Source organism: Trichomonas vaginalis, chromosome I, assembly GCF_026262505.1.
Source record: "Trichomonas vaginalis G3 chromosome I, whole genome shotgun sequence".
NCBI lineage: Eukaryota > Parabasalia > Trichomonadida > Trichomonadidae > Trichomonas > Trichomonas vaginalis.
Window position 1 is genome coordinate 16,963,463 of NC_067203.1, and position 17,300 is coordinate 16,980,762.

A 17,300-nucleotide genomic window follows, 5' to 3' on the forward strand; every position below is an offset into this window, starting at 1 on the left:
ATTTTGATAGTTATATATTTAGATGATATATATTGCAATTCCGGTTTCAACACGATCAAATGCCAAACCAAGACAAAATATATATGAATTTTCAAAATATCGATTTACATTAGAATCTATATCTAATTTTATCAATACACAAGTAGTGAATGTTCAATACATCTTTGAGCAACGTGAATAGCACAATTTTATAGGATTATTAGTTGATTATATAAAATATAAGCCAAATCGAATCTGCTGTATAGTACTTTAGTTTATCATTGAATGTTAAATGTGTTCATATAAATATTTGAGTCAGATATCGCATTTTCTAATTTCAAAATTTATCTCATGAAGTTAGAATTTATTTGATCATACAACATCATGTTAGTCAAACCAGAGTTCAATGGCGATTCGAAAATGGAACAAATGCTTGTTTTATCAAAATGTTAAAATATTAATCTAAAAAACTTAATATCTAACCAAACCATTCTAGAATTATTATATACAGGTATGGGCAATCTAAATGCACACGGAATTCGGAAAATTAAAAAGAATATTTATGAGATTATTAAATCTTATGTAATTCAATGAAAAGTAGATAATATGAATATCCATAGGCTATATATCAACATATGAGTTTTTGGTTTGACCAATACTATACTAATGTGATCAAATTAATCTGATTTCTTAGATTTTCATTTGAAGCATTTGCAGTAGTAGGGGTACCTTTATATATTAACATATTAAAAATTGCGCTCCGATTCGCAGTTTCTTCATGATTTTGAGATTGCATTAGATTTCGCGATGCAGAAAAAAATCACTTTAGATTCCCGTCAAACTCTAAGTATAAGCATGTCTCTATATGTAGAAACTGTCTGCGCTATTTATTTCCCGGCTCAAAAAACCACGGTGTCTGTGTGAGGAAAATACCCATTTTAGGACCCTGGGTAGGGGGTCATGAAAATTTTCCAAGAGTTGGAAATATAGGGTATTAAAAAATTAATTATAATTTTAATTTAAAACTGCATGTAATTAATGTTTGTATAAATACAAATATATTTGCAACAAATTTTGATTCAAATTCATAAATTGGGAAATTAAATTTAAAATTATAATGAATAAAACAGCCTTCAGTTAATTTTAATACGCAAATATACCTGATAATTAAAGTTGTCATTTGCTGGATATTATCACTATAGCAATCACCTCAGTTTCATAGAATTATTTCATTTAGTTTTATAGCAAATTCTCTATCAAACAAGTGTGATAATTAAGATAGAAAATTACAACAAAAAAATATATTTTATTTAAAAGAAATTAAAGAAGAAATATCAACATGGTTATAAATGTGTCCATCAAGCATTGAGGAAATTCGTCGTTCCATGTAACATCTGAATTCTTCGAAGTCTTCATCATCTTCGGTCAATACTTTTTTGTTTGTGAATATTCCAAGAAAATATCGCAATGTTGAATGTAATTCAGAATCATTCATGTTATCTTTCACAGAATCAGATATAAATTCTCGTACATTTTGGACTAATAAATTTGAAACAATCTTCCAATTATGTGTTTCACAACAATTACTGCATCTCAATGAACACAAATAATCTCGTGTAAATCTAATCTTTTTACCACATAATTGACATTGATAAAACAATTCTCGTTGATGTGGAATATCTTCATTAAATGAGTTCTCATATGAATCATTAATATTCTTTTTTGTCTCCATGACTGTTAATCCCAACTCCTTCCAATTGTTGAACTCCCAACATGTCCATAAGGAGCAAACAAGCGAATTATTGGTGGCAAAATCTGATTGACAAGACGGAAGAAAAGAATTATTGGAATTGTGATTCTATCTTTATAGGTATTTACGTATTTTAAAGATTTCTACGAATACCATGATTATTAGGCAAGAAATGCATTCTATATACATTTCATCACTCTGATATCCTCTATATTTTCAAGTGTGAACATATTCCTAATATAGATGATTAGGAAATGATGAAGATGAATAATGGAATAAACACCCTTGGGAACTTCCTGGGCATGAAGAACACAAAAAGAGATAAGAAGAGTCTTTAGAAAGACTTTTAGAATTCGAACGTAATAAAGCAGAGCAAAAGAAACAAGAAGAAGATGAAGAAAAGAAGAAATCTTTAATCCATCTATCCAATTGTCAGTCAAGAGATTTGTATCCTTAAAGTTGGGTTGCTTTCTAGAAATGTTTTCTGTCTCTTTTAACTTGGCAGGTTTCTAGAAGCTTTTCAAGCAAATACAGAAATATTACCTGAGACTTTAAGAAATTGGTTTTTCAGCCATCTGTGACTTGGAAACTTTGTGTTTATGTTGAGTTGTTTTAGGAGGTTTCTTGGATTCCTTTTCAGTTTCAATTGAAGATGGAAGATATTTTTGAATTGCAACTTGTGTAATTTTATCATGAATATGTTGTGAAATTTCTCAGTCCATTTGTTGTTCAGCAAGAGGATATGAATTTGAACAATTAGGAAGTTCGTAATTAGAAGATTTTTAGATTTGTTCTTCGGCAAGGCTTATCTCTTCAACTTCCATCTCGACTGCAGTCTTCTCTTTGGCAGCTCTCTGTGCTTCGACTTCCTTGGCGGCTTTTTTTTTAGATACAAGATTAAGATTTTTGCGAATATAAAAGCTTTGGCTATTTATGAAATGAATTGGTAGTATAGAAATGTACAATATTATCAAATAGGTATTTTTATTTAGTATTATAACAAAAACGAATAAAATACGAAAATAAGTTACTCTAAAAGTTACTTGTTACTGGATTTTCTATTTCTTGTATTCATAGCCTTTGATTGTGATTGTTGTTGTTCAACAATGTAATCTGGACGATCAACTTTGATATCGCGTTCTGCAAGGGCCAATTTGAGATATTTTAATTTCAAAACGTTAGCACTATTTTGATCACCATTCGAATGGAATGCAACTGTTCCGATAATCTCTTTCAGTTTGTTCCTAAGAGCTGTTTTAACCATATTAATGGCTTCTTGATCATCAAGTTCAAGTCCCATGGTTGCCATTGTAAGTTTAATCGCCTCATTCATCTGTTCTTCGATTTCATTGCGAACATCTTCTGGATTGCGAATCTCCTCTTCCATGATTAAAAAGTGACAGTTTCATTTTCATTTTAGCTGTTTATCGACATGTGGCGCTATCGATGTTTTTAGCTAATTTTTTAAAGGCATCATTTGAATATTGGTAAAATGTTCTTCTATTTCAAAATTATTCCAATATTTTAAGATATTTCGTTCAATTTGCTTGGAAGACTATACCATATTTAGGTGAAACCTCATTAGAATGATTCCTTGAAAATGAATTGCTTATATTGTTGTTCTAAGTTGTTTATCTCGGGAACGAAAAAGTGGATTTTGACGAGTTTCAGCAATATATTGAAGGCTATGAGGTACTGACATTTAATCAGTGTCTCATAGCCTTCAGTCCCTTCCCAAAATGAGAAGAACCTTGATAATTTTAAAGTAATCATTTGCAGGATATTATGATTATAGCATTCACTTCAGAATCATAAAATTATTAGATTTCGTTTTATTCAAATTCTATTAAGGCTGCACTTACGCCCATCTGACTTTAATTCAAATTTCTGATAACAGGCGTGACGTGTCATTGAAAATTAACTTTAAACATCTGAATTGAAGGCTATGTCATAAGGGCGTAAGTGCACCCTTAAAACAAATGTGATAATTAAGATAGAAAATTACAACAAAAAAATATATTTTATTTAAAAGAAATTAAAGAAGAAATATCAACATGGTTATAAATGTGTCCATCAAGCATTGAGGAAATTCGTCGTTCCATGTAACATCTGAATTCTTCGAAGTCTTCATCATCTTCGGTCAATACTTTTTTGTTTGTGAATATTCCAAGAAAATATCGCAATGTTGAATGTAATTCAGAATCATTCATGTTATCTTTCACAGATTCTGATATAAATTCTCGTACATTTTGTACTAATAAATTTGAAACAATCTTCCAATTATGTGTTTCACAACAATTACTGCATCTCAATGAACACAAATAATCTCGTGCAAATCTAATCTTTTTACCACATAATTGACATTGATAAAACAATTCTCGTTGATGTGGAATATCTTCATTAAATGAGTTCTCATATGAATCATTAATATTCTTTTTTGTCTCCATGACTGTCAATCCCAAACTCCTTCCAATTGTTGAACTTCCAACATGTTCATAAGGAGCAAACAAGCGAATTATTGGTGGCAAAATTTGATTGACAAGATACCATTGACTGTCAATTTCTGACATGTCTTTCACTTCATCTGGCAACTTCACTTTGTCACATAATTCTCTAACATCAGGTGAAGTGACTATCATTGGTATCGTCGCATGTTGTGGAACTTTTTCTCCTCTTTTCATCATTCTCAATGCGATAGAAACATGAGGATTATTTCTTTTGTCTGAATACTCACTGATTTTCTTGTTTAATTGTCTGTAAATAATCAACATCTCTTTTGTAATTTTCTTCAAATGAAATGATTTAGATGAATTGCTTTCTTCACCGTCACTTTTTGTGTCAGATTTGTCACTTTTTAATGAAGAAGAATAACTTTTAACTTCTTGATAATTTGGAATAGAACTTGATTCTGTGTCACTTTTTGATAGAAAATTGACACTTTTTTGTTCATCATCATTTTCATTAGAATTAATCTTATCCTTTGTTTCACTTTTTGATTCATTTTCATTCACACTATTTTTAGAATTTTCTTTATCATTTTCTTTTGAATTTATTTTGTCACTTTTTAATTCATTTTTAGAGTTTTGTTTTTCATTTTCATTTGAATTAATTTTGTCATTCTTTTTGTCAACATCATTTTTATTTGATTTATTATGAAGAGAGAAATTTTCATCATAATAAAACAATGAATTTTGTTCATCATTATTAGATTTTCTAAGTAATTTTGCAACATTGTGGAATTCAGACAAACAATTTCTAACTGTCAAAGATCTGTCGTCGTTATTCATCATCTGATCCAAAACAAAAGATGATAAATATTTCGTTAGTTGGCACCAATCTCTTCTGACCATATCTAATCCTTTCACTTCTCGATGACATTTATTATCGTCGTCATAAACAGTAACAGCGTATTTCTTCTTTGCAACTAACAGCATTTTAGTGAATAATCCACTAACAGTTAACTTCAAAAATTTGTATTGTTTTGTCACTTTTTCAGAAATATCATTTGCAATCTTTTTTGCTTCTTCAACAGATTTAGTTCCTGTATTTACCATGACCGAATCTGTATCTCCATAAATAACAGAAAATTTTCCCAAACTCTCAACAGTTTCCACTGTTTTCTGTAAAACAAATCGACCTCTTTCTGTAATTAATGCGGCAATTTCATTTGAAGCAAAACGTGACAAAGAAAAACCTAAATAACCGTAAATAGAATTCGACAAGGATTTAATTGCTTGCTGCTTAATTAAAAACCTGTCAAAATTGAATTTATCGTCTTGTAAAGTATTCATTTTGTTTTTCAATTCAATTCTCATTTTTGTCAAATTTTCCATGATTTCTGGCAAAATTCCTTTTCTTCCACAATTCACTGCTTCTTCAGAGTTCGGATTCCTTTTATCAACAGTAGTAAAACATAAATTGTATTCAGAAATAATGGATGGATAAAGTGAAGTGAAGTCAAGTAAAACGATAATTGTATCATAAAAACCTTTCTTTGGCTGAAGAACTGTTGCTCCTCTGTATTTTCCGAGTTTAGATTTAGGAGCGAAATCCGCTTTTTGTTTTTTATCTGGTAAAACAAAATTTTTCTCTTTGAAAGAATGCAACAAAATTGATTCGCATCTATATGATGGTTTAGATTTGAGGGTCTTACACCATAACAATCCAGAAATCTGACTGAGTCTGAATGTGATTTCTAAGAGATTTGTTTTCTCCATCAATTTCGTCAAAATATTCGTATCTCTTTCAAAAAATTCAATCAAAGAAATAACCTTATTTCTATCGTTGATTTCTTTCAAAATGTCAACATTTTCTATTTGTTGTCTTTTGATTCCGAATTCTTGGAGAGAAACAGATGATAAATCATTTGCTGGCAAATTCAGAAATTCTCTTAAATTAGTTCTAATATCTACAGCAATTCTTCCACTCAAACAGAAACTTGCGTTGTATTTTGATGTTTTTATTTGTGTGGATCTGTTTAATCTTCCAATTCTGAACCATTCTTCGACATTTAATGTCTTCATTCTGTCAAATATTACTTGGATATCATTGGTAAACATTGTATATGATGCTAAAATATCAATATCAAGTTTGTCAATCAATCTAACAAAGTTTTTCAAAAGTTTCTTCTCTGATGAATAAAAAGTGACTCTTTCTGACAAATTTGCATTCAATTTTGTATCTTCTTGTTTTGGTTCAACATATTCTTCAGCTTCTAACAATACTTCTCTTGTTTGTGTTTTATCATCTTTAAATTTGTCACATTTTGTTTCATTTCCAACAAAAATTTCATCATTCACTTTTTCTCCTTTATCTTTGTCACTTTTATTGGTGTCACTTTTTGGGATTTTATGTTTTTCTTCATTTTGATTTTTAGTATCAGAAGCTTTTGCTTTGTCACTTTTATTTATGTCACTTTTTGAAATATGAGATATTTCTTCATTTTTGTTTGTGTTGTCACTTTTTGAATTTTTTGATTTCTCTTTGTGTTTGTTTGTGTTCTTAGATTTGTCACTTTTTGAATGATGACGTGATTTGTCACTTTTTAAATTAGTGAAAATTAATTCAGTTCTAAGTTTTATATCAGGACTAGGCGAAGTTATGAAAGTGTGAACAATGTTATCCTGATATTTATGGAATTTATGGTTCATGAAAACTCTGACATTCAATAGATATATCTCATGAGTTTTCTTTTCTTCATTAAAATAAGTTCCAATAGATATAACACAAACATTCAATGGCGGTGGTAATCTGTCGATCTTCTTCTCAATGATTTCTACATCAAAAATAGAATTAACACAAAACATTGGACAAAAAGTGACAGGATCTTTTTGTGTCAAATTTTTCGCTCTCAAAAATTGAGGTCCTTTAATTTTCTGAGTCATTTCAAAATTTTCTGTCAAACTGTATGTTCTTCCTATCAACAAGAAGTAGTTCTTTCCATTCTGAGGGAAGTTCTTCACATCACAAGTTGCTGGAAGTTGGCATTCCAACCATTTCGTGTTTTTGTCTAAATTTTCTGTTCCAAAACAATAATTTAGATTTTTGTACTCGTAACTGATAAGATATCCATTCATTTCGATACTTAGTTCTCTAATTTCATCAATTAAATCATCTTCGTGGCCGACAATCGGATAAAAATAGAGATAATAAATTGGATTCGTAATTTGTATGCAAATAGTTGTGGATGTATCGATACAAACGTTCTTTCCGAATAGAAAAAGCTTATTATCTTCTTCATGTATGTGTAACAAGAAGAAGTCGATTGTATTTTCGTCAACTAACCTGACATCATATGTAATCTTTGGTACTTGTTTGAGAGTTAGCTCTTTTCCGAAATTGAAGTTGTATTTCTCGACTTTTTCGACTGTTTTTGTCAATGATAAAGGAATAATTCCATCTGCATCACAGACAAAATCAATGTCTTGGTCATTATTATCTGATGATCTCTTTAAACTAAGAGATGATGTAACGATATCGCTATAAATTGTCTCTCTTAATGGAGATATTGCTTTTAATTCTGGATTTGATTGCTCTTGCTCATCTGGAATTATGCTATCTGCAATCTGTTCTGAATCTGAATCAATATAAGATTGAGTTTCGTCTGTTTGTCCTTTTTCGGACATTCAGACGAATTAAAAAAAAATTACTTCCTCTAACTACTTCCTCTTTGAAAAAAGTGGCATTATAAATTGATTTCGTGTGAATTGCTACCAATAGCATCCTCACCAATAATAAATCAACTGGTCTCGCTTCAACTTCATTCAAATTCAACTTCAAAGTTATGAATTTAACAAATTTATGACTTTATAGCTAATGTTTGTGACTAAATTAGGGACAGTGGGCTATCTAAAAGGATGATTTAATAATTCCAAAATATTTCCATTCAAATTCCACTTTGTACCTCTGTAATTAACAAATTTGTAAAAAATGAATGGATTATGTTACTGAATTAGATGTTATTAAGCATTTAAAGGGTTTGTTAATAAATAATTCAATGAAAAAAAATTAAATTAGAAGTGATTATATTTATTAATTAACATTAAATTAAATACTGAGCTGTATCTATTACAGGACAGCACTTATTCTATCTCTTATTTCGTGAGATAGTATTACATATAGAATTTGGTTGCTATGAAAACGCAAATTGCACCGACACAGAACTGTGACAAGAATTTGATATTAACGTATTCTTTTATGAAGTGTATTATTGCTGTAAACAGTCCAATTTCTTCATTCTTTAAATCTGCTGGTCGAGATTTCTTTGAATCCATTGCAGACTTCAAATCCTGTGTATATTGTTTGTTGAAGAAATGTTTGTTGTTCCAATCACGCATTGCTTCAATGTCATCTCCAATATATATGTTTGAAAACCCAATACTACTGTCATCAGGATGAAATTCAAATCCGATACCGGTAATTGGTGGTAAAAGGGCATAAGGTTCAATATCTCCATGCCATTCTGGGTTCTGTATCTTCCTTGGTATATAATCTCCCATGTAATTCGGGTTAGGAATCATTCTTGGTTTGTATTTCCCTTTGTAAAGTGGATTCTTCTTAATCAAAGGTACGAATTCTTCGCATCCTACTATTTGGCCCCAGCATTTCGGATTCTTTATGGTTGGTGGCTCCCATTCTCCGAATAATTCGTCATCCCAATCAGTTGGTTTTGTAGCATTTGGATCAGGAATGTAATAACTCTCATCTGAATACCATGGAGCTGGAGGATATGCTGAATCATATATGAATTCTGGCTGAGATTCATCCCAATCAGAAGGTTTTTTGTCTTTCGGATCAGGAATCATTTTTCTGTCATCCCATGTATCTGGTTTGATCTCTGTTGGATCATTAATGTGTCTTGGTGGAGAAATAAGCGGTGAAATTGTTGGACCAACTAAAGGTTCCGTACAAAAGTGCTCTGCGTCAGCATAAATCGAATAAGATTCATTACCATGAAGTATTAAAGTGAGAAGATGATTCAATCCATCACGAGGAGGAACAAAAATTTTGGTTAATTTATATTCATTTATTTTTGATATGTTAAAAGGGTCATGTAAGTTAAGAGTAAACGTCATATTCGTCTTTTCATCACATGATGAGTGTCCGAAGGAGATTGCATATTCTGTTGAGGATGATAAATTTTCTGGATCAAAATTATTTGCAGAAAAAAGTTTGATAAGTGGACTAGAACAAATGATTGCATTGCTAAATCGTAATTCATATTGAATTATCAAGTCTTTGTTAGTAATACGAATGGGTTTATCAAATTTGTGTGAAATTGCATAATATTCGTTTGAACTTTGAGTATAGAGCATCTTTTCACCCTTGTATCCAAATGGATATGGTGAATCTTGCTGTGACCAAAATCCTTTATATTTTGAAACTTTTGAAGGTATCCATCTTAAATGCCAATCGTATTCTTGAAAGGATTCGAAGAATATATAATCCCCCTCTGGTTTAAATACTGTAACCTCATAAGAGGTTGCGAGGGTTAAAAGTACCAAAATCATTTTGGATTCTATGCCGATCGTAAAATTTGAATTCATTAAGAAATTGATTTTAGAGCATGTTGAGTTGACTATTAGTTATTATATTTTGCTTGAAAAATTGAATTATCGCATTCAATGCAATCGATACTGAATCAAAAGAAATTGCTGGTGGATGTAAGCTTGATTAAAAATTGCGATTGGCAGAAGAATGATTCTCTCATTTAATATATATTCCGTAGCCTATACAAAATTCTTAAAAATTAAATAACATTGCGGAAAAATAAAAAATGTTAATTACAAAATTGACCTAACACCATTTTCCGATCATTACGTCCGAGATAATGTATTTGATTTATTATGTATTGATGGATTATTTAATTTTTAATGCAAAAGTAAATAATTTTGAATGAATAAGTGAATAAATAAAGATAGCGCACTTACCAAAATGATTTATGTGATTAATACTATATACTTTATGGCTAAAAATTGGAATATATTGAAGATTAAAATTTACGTTTTCGAAAATCTACTTGTTCGATGGTGGTTTATTGATAAATAATAAATATATTGTATTTTTAATAAAATTGTTCGAAATGAGATGGAAAATAACCTCAACTTTGCTCCTCAAATGAGGGGAAAGTGGAATCTTGGTGATCGCGAGTACAGGGCGATTCGAATTCTCCTCATCCAGCTTCCCCCAGATTGTACAGATATTAGTGAGCAGGCAGACAGACTGCGTCTTCTTGCCTTATCTCACAGTATTTGTTATAATCATATTCCATCTTTTTATCTTGATCAGCCGCCAGACTATTTTCCGTCAGATCGTAATGTTCCATCTGTAATAGTCTTCGACCTTGATGATTGTTTCGAAACTTTCAAGCTGCCTGGTTATTGTGTCATTAATCAAAAGACATGGAACCCGGTAGAGCTATTCAATGCAGAAATATCTAATCATTTGCAGCGAGCTCTTGCATTGCGTTCATATTATGAGTATAGAAACTACAGAACTTTGTATTTTACTTCTTTTATTTTAGTAACAGACTTTCCATTAACGATAGATCCATTTATTTTATACCATATACCTGTTCTTAGGAACGGAGCAGTTACAATTCGAACGAATATTCAAGGAAACTTAAATTTCATCCTTGATTATCCGTACAAACCGAAAGAAAACACTTATATATTAATTCCACCACATGAGCATGCTTTTAAGGTCATGGCATCTGATTCAAAAGAAGCTATCCTTAAATATGTCGACTTAACAGAACGAGTTATTCAATGGAAGGAAACTCCATTCGTTTACATGACTTCTCCTAACGTTTCCATTGGAAAATATTATACAGACAATCCAACTAAAACTAACAAAGCCACTTCTGAAGCTCCTAAAGTAGAGCAGAAAAAAATATTAAGCAATTTTCAACCAGAAAACTTAATTGAAGTTAGCGAAAAAGATATTGATGACTTCTTTCAAAATATTTACGCTGAAAAATCCGATGATTCTACTGCAAACGGAAAAGATGAAGAATTATACTTAGCTTTTCCTGATTTGACGCCAAACGACGTAATATCAGAGTTAATAGAGAACCCTGACGAAAGGAAATGCGTTGCCAAAGCTCTTTCTACCCCAGAAATTTTCCCAGAAAAACCACAAGTCATTACATTACTTGTAGCCAACTTTTTGTCAACCCACAGATTCGACTACGGTTTCGGCTCAACATCTCCGCCACCAGGAACTACAGATTTCGCTGAATATTCCGAATTTGAATATCAGCATTTAGGAACTCCCCAAGTTTGTGTCCTTCAAGATCGCAGCGTAATTAAAGTAGATTCGACTCGCGTTGTCTTTGATTGGGACGAAAATCTTTATCGTCCGATATCCGGACCGAAAAGTGCTTCATATGTTGTTTTCTACGACAAGCAGTTCACGGAGAACGATGTTCGCACGTTTTTCAACCAACTTAAGAACATTTACACCAGTTTCAATTTTGGCGAATTATTTGAGTATCCAAAAGGAGCCTCGTACTTCTCCTGCACTCCGGAGCAGATCCCACAAGCCGTCGAAACCTTCTTCAAGCAGAAAATCCAAACACAGTTCCAAAACGAGCCATTAATGACATTTATTGTCGGAGATCCAATTTTTTCAGCCGATTTTAATCCGCATTCTATCGTTTCCTACATCCGACCATCGGCCATCCACTGTGCAGACACCACGGAGATAAAGACTATTGCATTTGTCGTTTACTCGCGTGTTAGAGTTTTCACTCCACGGCCTTTCGGAATGGTTTTCCTGGCGAACAAAGAAATTGCAGCTTGTTTCTTCGGATACAGGTATCAGCCTCCGTCTTTCCTCACTACGAACGAGCACGTCGAGTTGGGAATGCACGTGTGCTGGGACCTGAGGGTAGGATTAACAGCATGGGTCGATGAAATTGGTGCTGTTATGCATGTTTTACCGGTTTCAAATATAGACAGACTCTTTCAATTTTTGAGAGAACAAACATCATTGTTTAATACATCAAAAGTTAGAATAACAATATCTATATTAGCTGAAGGTATTTCCAAACCATTGCTCGATGAACTCAAGATGAAATCCATGCAACTGAATTTGCCAATAACCGTTTTCTCTGTTTATCCAAGTGCTACGATACAAGTTTCGTTTAAAGAAGATTTCAAGGACGATGTCATTGTTTACTGCGATGTTGAGTATGTTGAAGAGGTCTGCCCTAACCCTGCAAAGCCTTACGCTACTTGTTTCGTTGTCTCAAAGCAGGAACAGCCTTATTCGATATCTTTGTTCACAGAGTCTTTTGATCCGAGAATGACTTTGTTCGATTACGCACAAAATATGTCTCATCTTTCTTGGCTTTCCGTCAAACCAACAATGGAAGGAAGAACAATTTCATACCCACCACATATGATGGCTTTGCTAAGAAAGGGTAATGGACCTGTTGCTCAGATTAGTCAATTAGAATTCTTACCTTCAAAGGAAAAGATTTAATTTTTGTTTTTACGTATTATTTTTTGCTTTTATTTATGTTATATGTGTAGTTTAATAAAAATTTATTTGATAAAATATATTATCTATTCAAAAGAATCTATTTCTTCACTAAATTTTATAATTTCATTCCAAATTTAATACTTTTGAAATGTTTAATAAGAAATTTATCATAAAATAGTATGTAACTAATGAGTGATTTTAATGTCAATGAATAATTTTATAGAAATAATAGAGTTGAAAATAAATATCAGGAGTTCATTAAAACTGAGAGAAATATAGAAAGAGATCACATTTGCCATTATTTATTTGTGAACCATTTTGCTCATTGAAAACGTATTGTCATTAATATTTTATTGTGCCCCTTGTTCTTCCTTGAGATTATCGATTATCGCTAAGGTAATTTGAAGAAACTATCATATTTTTATTCAAACAAGATAAAAATTCAAAAAAAAAATATTAATCACGTAATAATTCTTCAAAGAAGTTGTCAAGCTCTTGCTGGTTGCCTGCAGCTTCTAGATATTGGGTGACGTTATCAATCTCGCGAACAGGTGCTTGATATGGATTTAAACCTGTTGATGAGAGATGAATTGAAACACTGCATGAGACATGGGGAAAATCGTTACGCCTGTTGCACATAAGCTTACGAACATTATATACAGTATCTATGTTGATATTTTGTGTATCAAATTGGCAAGTAGCAATAAGTTTGTCCTTAAGGATTCCCTTTTTATAAAGTTTGATCGTAAAGGAAGGATATTTATTATTATCAAGCTTAATATGAAAATATTCGCTTACTTTATGTTTACCATATTGAAAAGGGAATTTTTCAGAGCAAATACCGCTCTTATGATTAAAAATACTGTAATAATACTTACCAAGATACTTTTTGTTTGCAGAGTGAATCTTGAACCCCTTGAGATGGAAATAAAGTACCGCCATAAATGCTTTTTGTAAACCATTTACACTTCAGAAAATTGTATGATTGCAAAACATGACCGTTTAATCGTGGTTAAAACTACTAGCTCTTCATGACGCAACGATAATGTAATTTATAAATGGCCGTCAAAAAAATAATTTCAATTGAATTACGATCACATTTTATTTCCTTAGTTTAGATATTTGATGATAAAGAAAAAAATAAAATATGAGATAAACGACTTTCAAAAAAATTTTTTGATTGGGGTTATTCATTAAGATTTAAGTTTGCCTCCTTCTATGTTTAAAACTCAATAAGTTTTTTGTCACAAATAATGCTATCCACTCGAAAATTGTTTTTGAAATAAGGATAAATCTTAACCCCATGGGATTAAACGATATAGTTTTAGTTACTCATGCGATTTTATGTTAAGTTTTTCTGATTTTAGGAATAATATTTTATTGTCAACATCTCAAATATTTGATAACAATAAAATAAGATCGGAAATACATTTAGGAGCTCATAAGTAGTAATATATTAATCATTTACAAAAACAACAAAAATAATTATGCAGAATTGAATGAACTAGGCAAAATTGTTTGCTGATGCTTGGCAAGTAAGTCAATTTGCACATCTAAGAACCTTGCGCCCAAACATGTAACGCCAAGGAAAAATATTTTAGTGTAGTAAAGTGAAAAAGACATTATCTGCAAGAAACCGAATAACATTTTGATTACTTTTGATGTATGGCTAAGTAAACATAATATATATGTTACAGCTGTTAAAGCGCATGAAATATGATTAACTGTCATCGAAAGAGGGATCATCATCTTCGAAACCATTGCGTATATGAAGTCGCTCAAGTAAGAGAATGAAACAGCGGACATAGAAATAGCAACAATAAAAAGATAGTGTAATTCGATTTCATTTTGTGGTTTAAAGAAGACCATAAGTAAAAGCGATGCAACAAAAATAGCACCACAAAGTACAAATGACTTGGCTAAGAAATCATATTTTGGAAGAACGCTTGGACTGACTCTGTTTCTACTTTTTTGATAGAAAGTGAATGTATGGTAAAATATAAATGCAAGCATTGGAGTGTTAACAAGTGTAAAGACTAAATAAAGTGAAGACATCGGAGGATAGGATAAAATGTTAATAATGGAAGGGAAATGTCTAAGACTAACCATAAATGATAATGCCGAAAGTGATCCACCGCCAATGAAAAGGGAAATCCAGTAAATTACTGGAATATAATCCATTTTCAAAAATGTCACTTTTCGATTTTTTAATTAGAAAATTTTTATTGAGAATTAACGTGGCAAAAATGTTGCTTTGTATCACCGGCCATTAAAAAACATCTTCCACATGGTGTGTAAATACTGTTGGTATGATATCGAGTCATGTGTATGCTGAAATTAAAAATTGAAGCGAAACCTTTAGACAAAAAATCAACTTTAAATTTACAAAATTGAGTAATTTTGTGGTCGGTAAGAACCATTTAGTCAAAATTTAAAAAAAATAAAAAAAAATAAAAAATATACTAGGGACACAAATTGAGACGCGAAAAGCAAATTGAGAGGGAAAAACCTTTCAAAATTTTGTAAACTTTTGAATTTTTGCCCAAAAATCGCGTTCCTATTTTTGACCTATTCAATTAATAATTTTAGTTTAAATAAAAAATAATTGTTTAGTCTAACAACGACATTCTTTTGGAATAGGAAACAAGATGATTTAAAGACTTCAAATTTTTTCAGTTCGTTATTTTGGCGATACACAAATAAAATTAGAATCTATTCTATGTGTCTTCTAGAATTTTATATAAAAAATGCAGTTAAAATTTTCTGAGGGCAAAACTTTTTCGCGAATATTAGAATTTCGCCAGTTTTAATATTAAAAACTGTGCTAATGCATTACATTAATCAATATTATAGTAACAATTTGATTAAAAATTTTCTGAGGGCAAAACTTTTCCGCGAATATTAGATTTTTGTAAGTTTTAATGTTAAAAACTGTGCTAATGTATTACATTAATCAATATTATATCAAGTATTTGATTAGCCATTTTCTGAGGAGAAACTCGCATTTCGAAATATTGAGATTTTTTATGAATCTCCAACAAAAATAAATTTGTTGTGTATCATAGTAGTTTATTATATCATCAATTTCGTTCACAAGATTTCTGAAGATTATTGCATTTCTTGAAAAGTTGAATATTTTCACTATCTGAGCGCGAAATACTTTTTACCAACTGTGGTAATAGATAAAATTCATGTTTTGATGGCAAAATCCTCAACATTAGTATGGGAGAAAAAATTATGAGAATTTTTAAACGGCCAATATCGATCTTTGCATTCAAGTATAAAATTCTAGAAGCATGATAAATAATCGAAATGTTTCATATATGAATAATAGATATGATGCTAAAATACAAATTCTTTAATCAAATTGGAATATTGCGATTAAAAACTGTATCATTATGCAAGTAATAGAATTGTTATAGTAATAACAACTATCTAATGATTTCATATTAATTTCTAATTAAATCTCTTGAATATTTTTTTCAAAATTACATTTGGCCAAAAGAACGAAATAGAAAGATAATCTACTCTATTTAGGAAATTGAATTTTTATTCTTTAGATTCGAATGTCTTTTGGATTGTCAATAATGTGATGAGAAATTCAAGTTCACATATAGAGATAATTTATTTTAAAAAACATACCTTATTGTATAAGAATGACAAATCTCTATTTATATTAGATAAAACACGATATTTTTTATTTGAATGGGGGTAATTCAATTTTTTCTGAAAAACCGCGCGTTCCAAAAAAATTTTCAACAATAGTTAATTTCAAAAATACGAAATTAGTTCATGTTTTTAGTTATATTTAAAATGCGTGAACGTAGATATAATGGGTTAGACGGATGGGATAAAATCTTTAAAGTCCTCTTTATCAGCTATATATTCTTGAGCTTGTTTAGCTGTAGGGCCGCCAAAAGTTCCATCCTTATCTTGGTAGCTGACATGAGCACAGAAATCTCTGAACTCGTTCATGTTATCTTGGAAGAATTTAATAGCAACAGTTTTATTGCGTTTTGCAATTCTGGATCTTGGTGCAATATCATATTTGCTCTCAAAAATGTCACCTATGAGATTTATTTGGGATTGTTGAAAATCAAATTTGCCGAATGTGAATTTGAGTAGCTTCCATGCTTCTGAGGTAATTAGGTTAAAGCTACCTCTTTCCTTAGCTGTCCTCTCCTTCTCAGAAAGCCTCTTCATGAATAATGAATTTACTTAAACCTATCAAAACTTTGAAGGAAACATTAGCATGCTTCAATTATCAAAATTCTGTGAAAGTGACACTTTGATCCATCAATTCAAAATTTTTGGGTCCCTTTTTCAATGAAATCATAATGCCCAAAACAATTTGAAGTGATTGGTATTCCAATATATTGTAAAATCTGCATTGTTAGAAAACGAACATTTTAGAATTATCAAAGATCAAATGTCACTTTTCTCCAGAACTTTTGAGATAATCTATATCTGGAAAAAAAAATTGGAAAAAATAATAGACATATTACTTTTTATTAATAGGATTTAACTAAGTTGCCGATTTGATACCTGCAACAAAATTTCTTTGATGTCCTCCTAGAATGCCATA

The 17,300-nt window shown here is 30.9% G+C and overlaps 7 protein-coding genes across 7 annotated transcripts, besides 2 other annotated features; 1 reads left to right on the forward strand and 6 right to left on the reverse strand.

The window, feature by feature from the left end:
- Positions 1 to 1,257: 1,257 nt before the first annotated feature.
- On the reverse strand, positions 1,258 to 3,360 carry TVAGG3_0999270 (uncharacterized protein; the record flags this gene model as incomplete). The annotated part of the gene is made up of 1 exon (XM_001582380.1): positions 2,769 to 3,116. One exon carries the CDS (start codon positions 3,114 to 3,116, stop codon positions 2,769 to 2,771), a length of 348 nt encoding a protein of 115 aa, XP_001582430.1.
- A 25-nt stretch (positions 3,361 to 3,385) lies between these two features.
- Positions 3,386 to 3,483: a mobile genetic element.
- Positions 3,484 to 3,575: 92 nt separating this feature from the next.
- Positions 3,576 to 3,702: a mobile genetic element.
- Positions 3,703 to 3,750: 48 nt separating this feature from the next.
- TVAGG3_0999300 (DNA polymerase alpha catalytic subunit family) lies at positions 3,751 to 7,854 on the reverse strand (the record flags this gene model as incomplete). The annotated part of the gene is made up of 1 exon (XM_001582381.1): positions 3,751 to 7,854. One exon carries the CDS (start codon positions 7,852 to 7,854, stop codon positions 3,751 to 3,753), a length of 4,104 nt encoding a protein of 1,367 aa, XP_001582431.1.
- A 390-nt stretch (positions 7,855 to 8,244) lies between these two features.
- Positions 8,245 to 9,743, reverse strand: TVAGG3_0999310 (unfolded protein binding; the record flags this gene model as incomplete). The annotated part of the gene is made up of 1 exon (XM_001582382.1): positions 8,341 to 9,738. The coding sequence occupies one exon, from the start codon at positions 9,736 to 9,738 to the stop codon at positions 8,341 to 8,343; it is 1,398 nt and encodes a 465-aa protein (XP_001582432.1).
- A 572-nt stretch (positions 9,744 to 10,315) lies between these two features.
- Positions 10,316 to 12,765, forward strand: TVAGG3_0999320 (uncharacterized protein; the record flags this gene model as incomplete). Its single annotated transcript, XM_001582383.1, has 1 exon — positions 10,316 to 12,715. The coding sequence occupies one exon, from the start codon at positions 10,316 to 10,318 to the stop codon at positions 12,713 to 12,715; it is 2,400 nt and encodes a 799-aa protein (XP_001582433.1).
- A 200-nt stretch (positions 12,766 to 12,965) lies between these two features.
- Positions 12,966 to 13,657, reverse strand: TVAGG3_0999330 (uncharacterized protein; the record flags this gene model as incomplete). Its single annotated transcript, XM_001582384.1, has 1 exon — positions 13,172 to 13,657. One exon carries the CDS (start codon positions 13,655 to 13,657, stop codon positions 13,172 to 13,174), a length of 486 nt encoding a protein of 161 aa, XP_001582434.1.
- Positions 13,658 to 13,898: 241 nt separating this feature from the next.
- TVAGG3_0999340 (uncharacterized protein) lies at positions 13,899 to 15,179 on the reverse strand (the record flags this gene model as incomplete). The annotated part of the gene is made up of 1 exon (XM_001582385.1): positions 14,201 to 14,896. One exon carries the CDS (start codon positions 14,894 to 14,896, stop codon positions 14,201 to 14,203), a length of 696 nt encoding a protein of 231 aa, XP_001582435.1.
- A 1,222-nt stretch (positions 15,180 to 16,401) lies between these two features.
- Positions 16,402 to 17,168, reverse strand: TVAGG3_0999350 (uncharacterized protein; the record flags this gene model as incomplete). The annotated part of the gene is made up of 1 exon (XM_001582386.1): positions 16,553 to 16,918. The coding sequence occupies one exon, from the start codon at positions 16,916 to 16,918 to the stop codon at positions 16,553 to 16,555; it is 366 nt and encodes a 121-aa protein (XP_001582436.1).
- Positions 17,169 to 17,300: the final 132 nt, after the last annotated feature.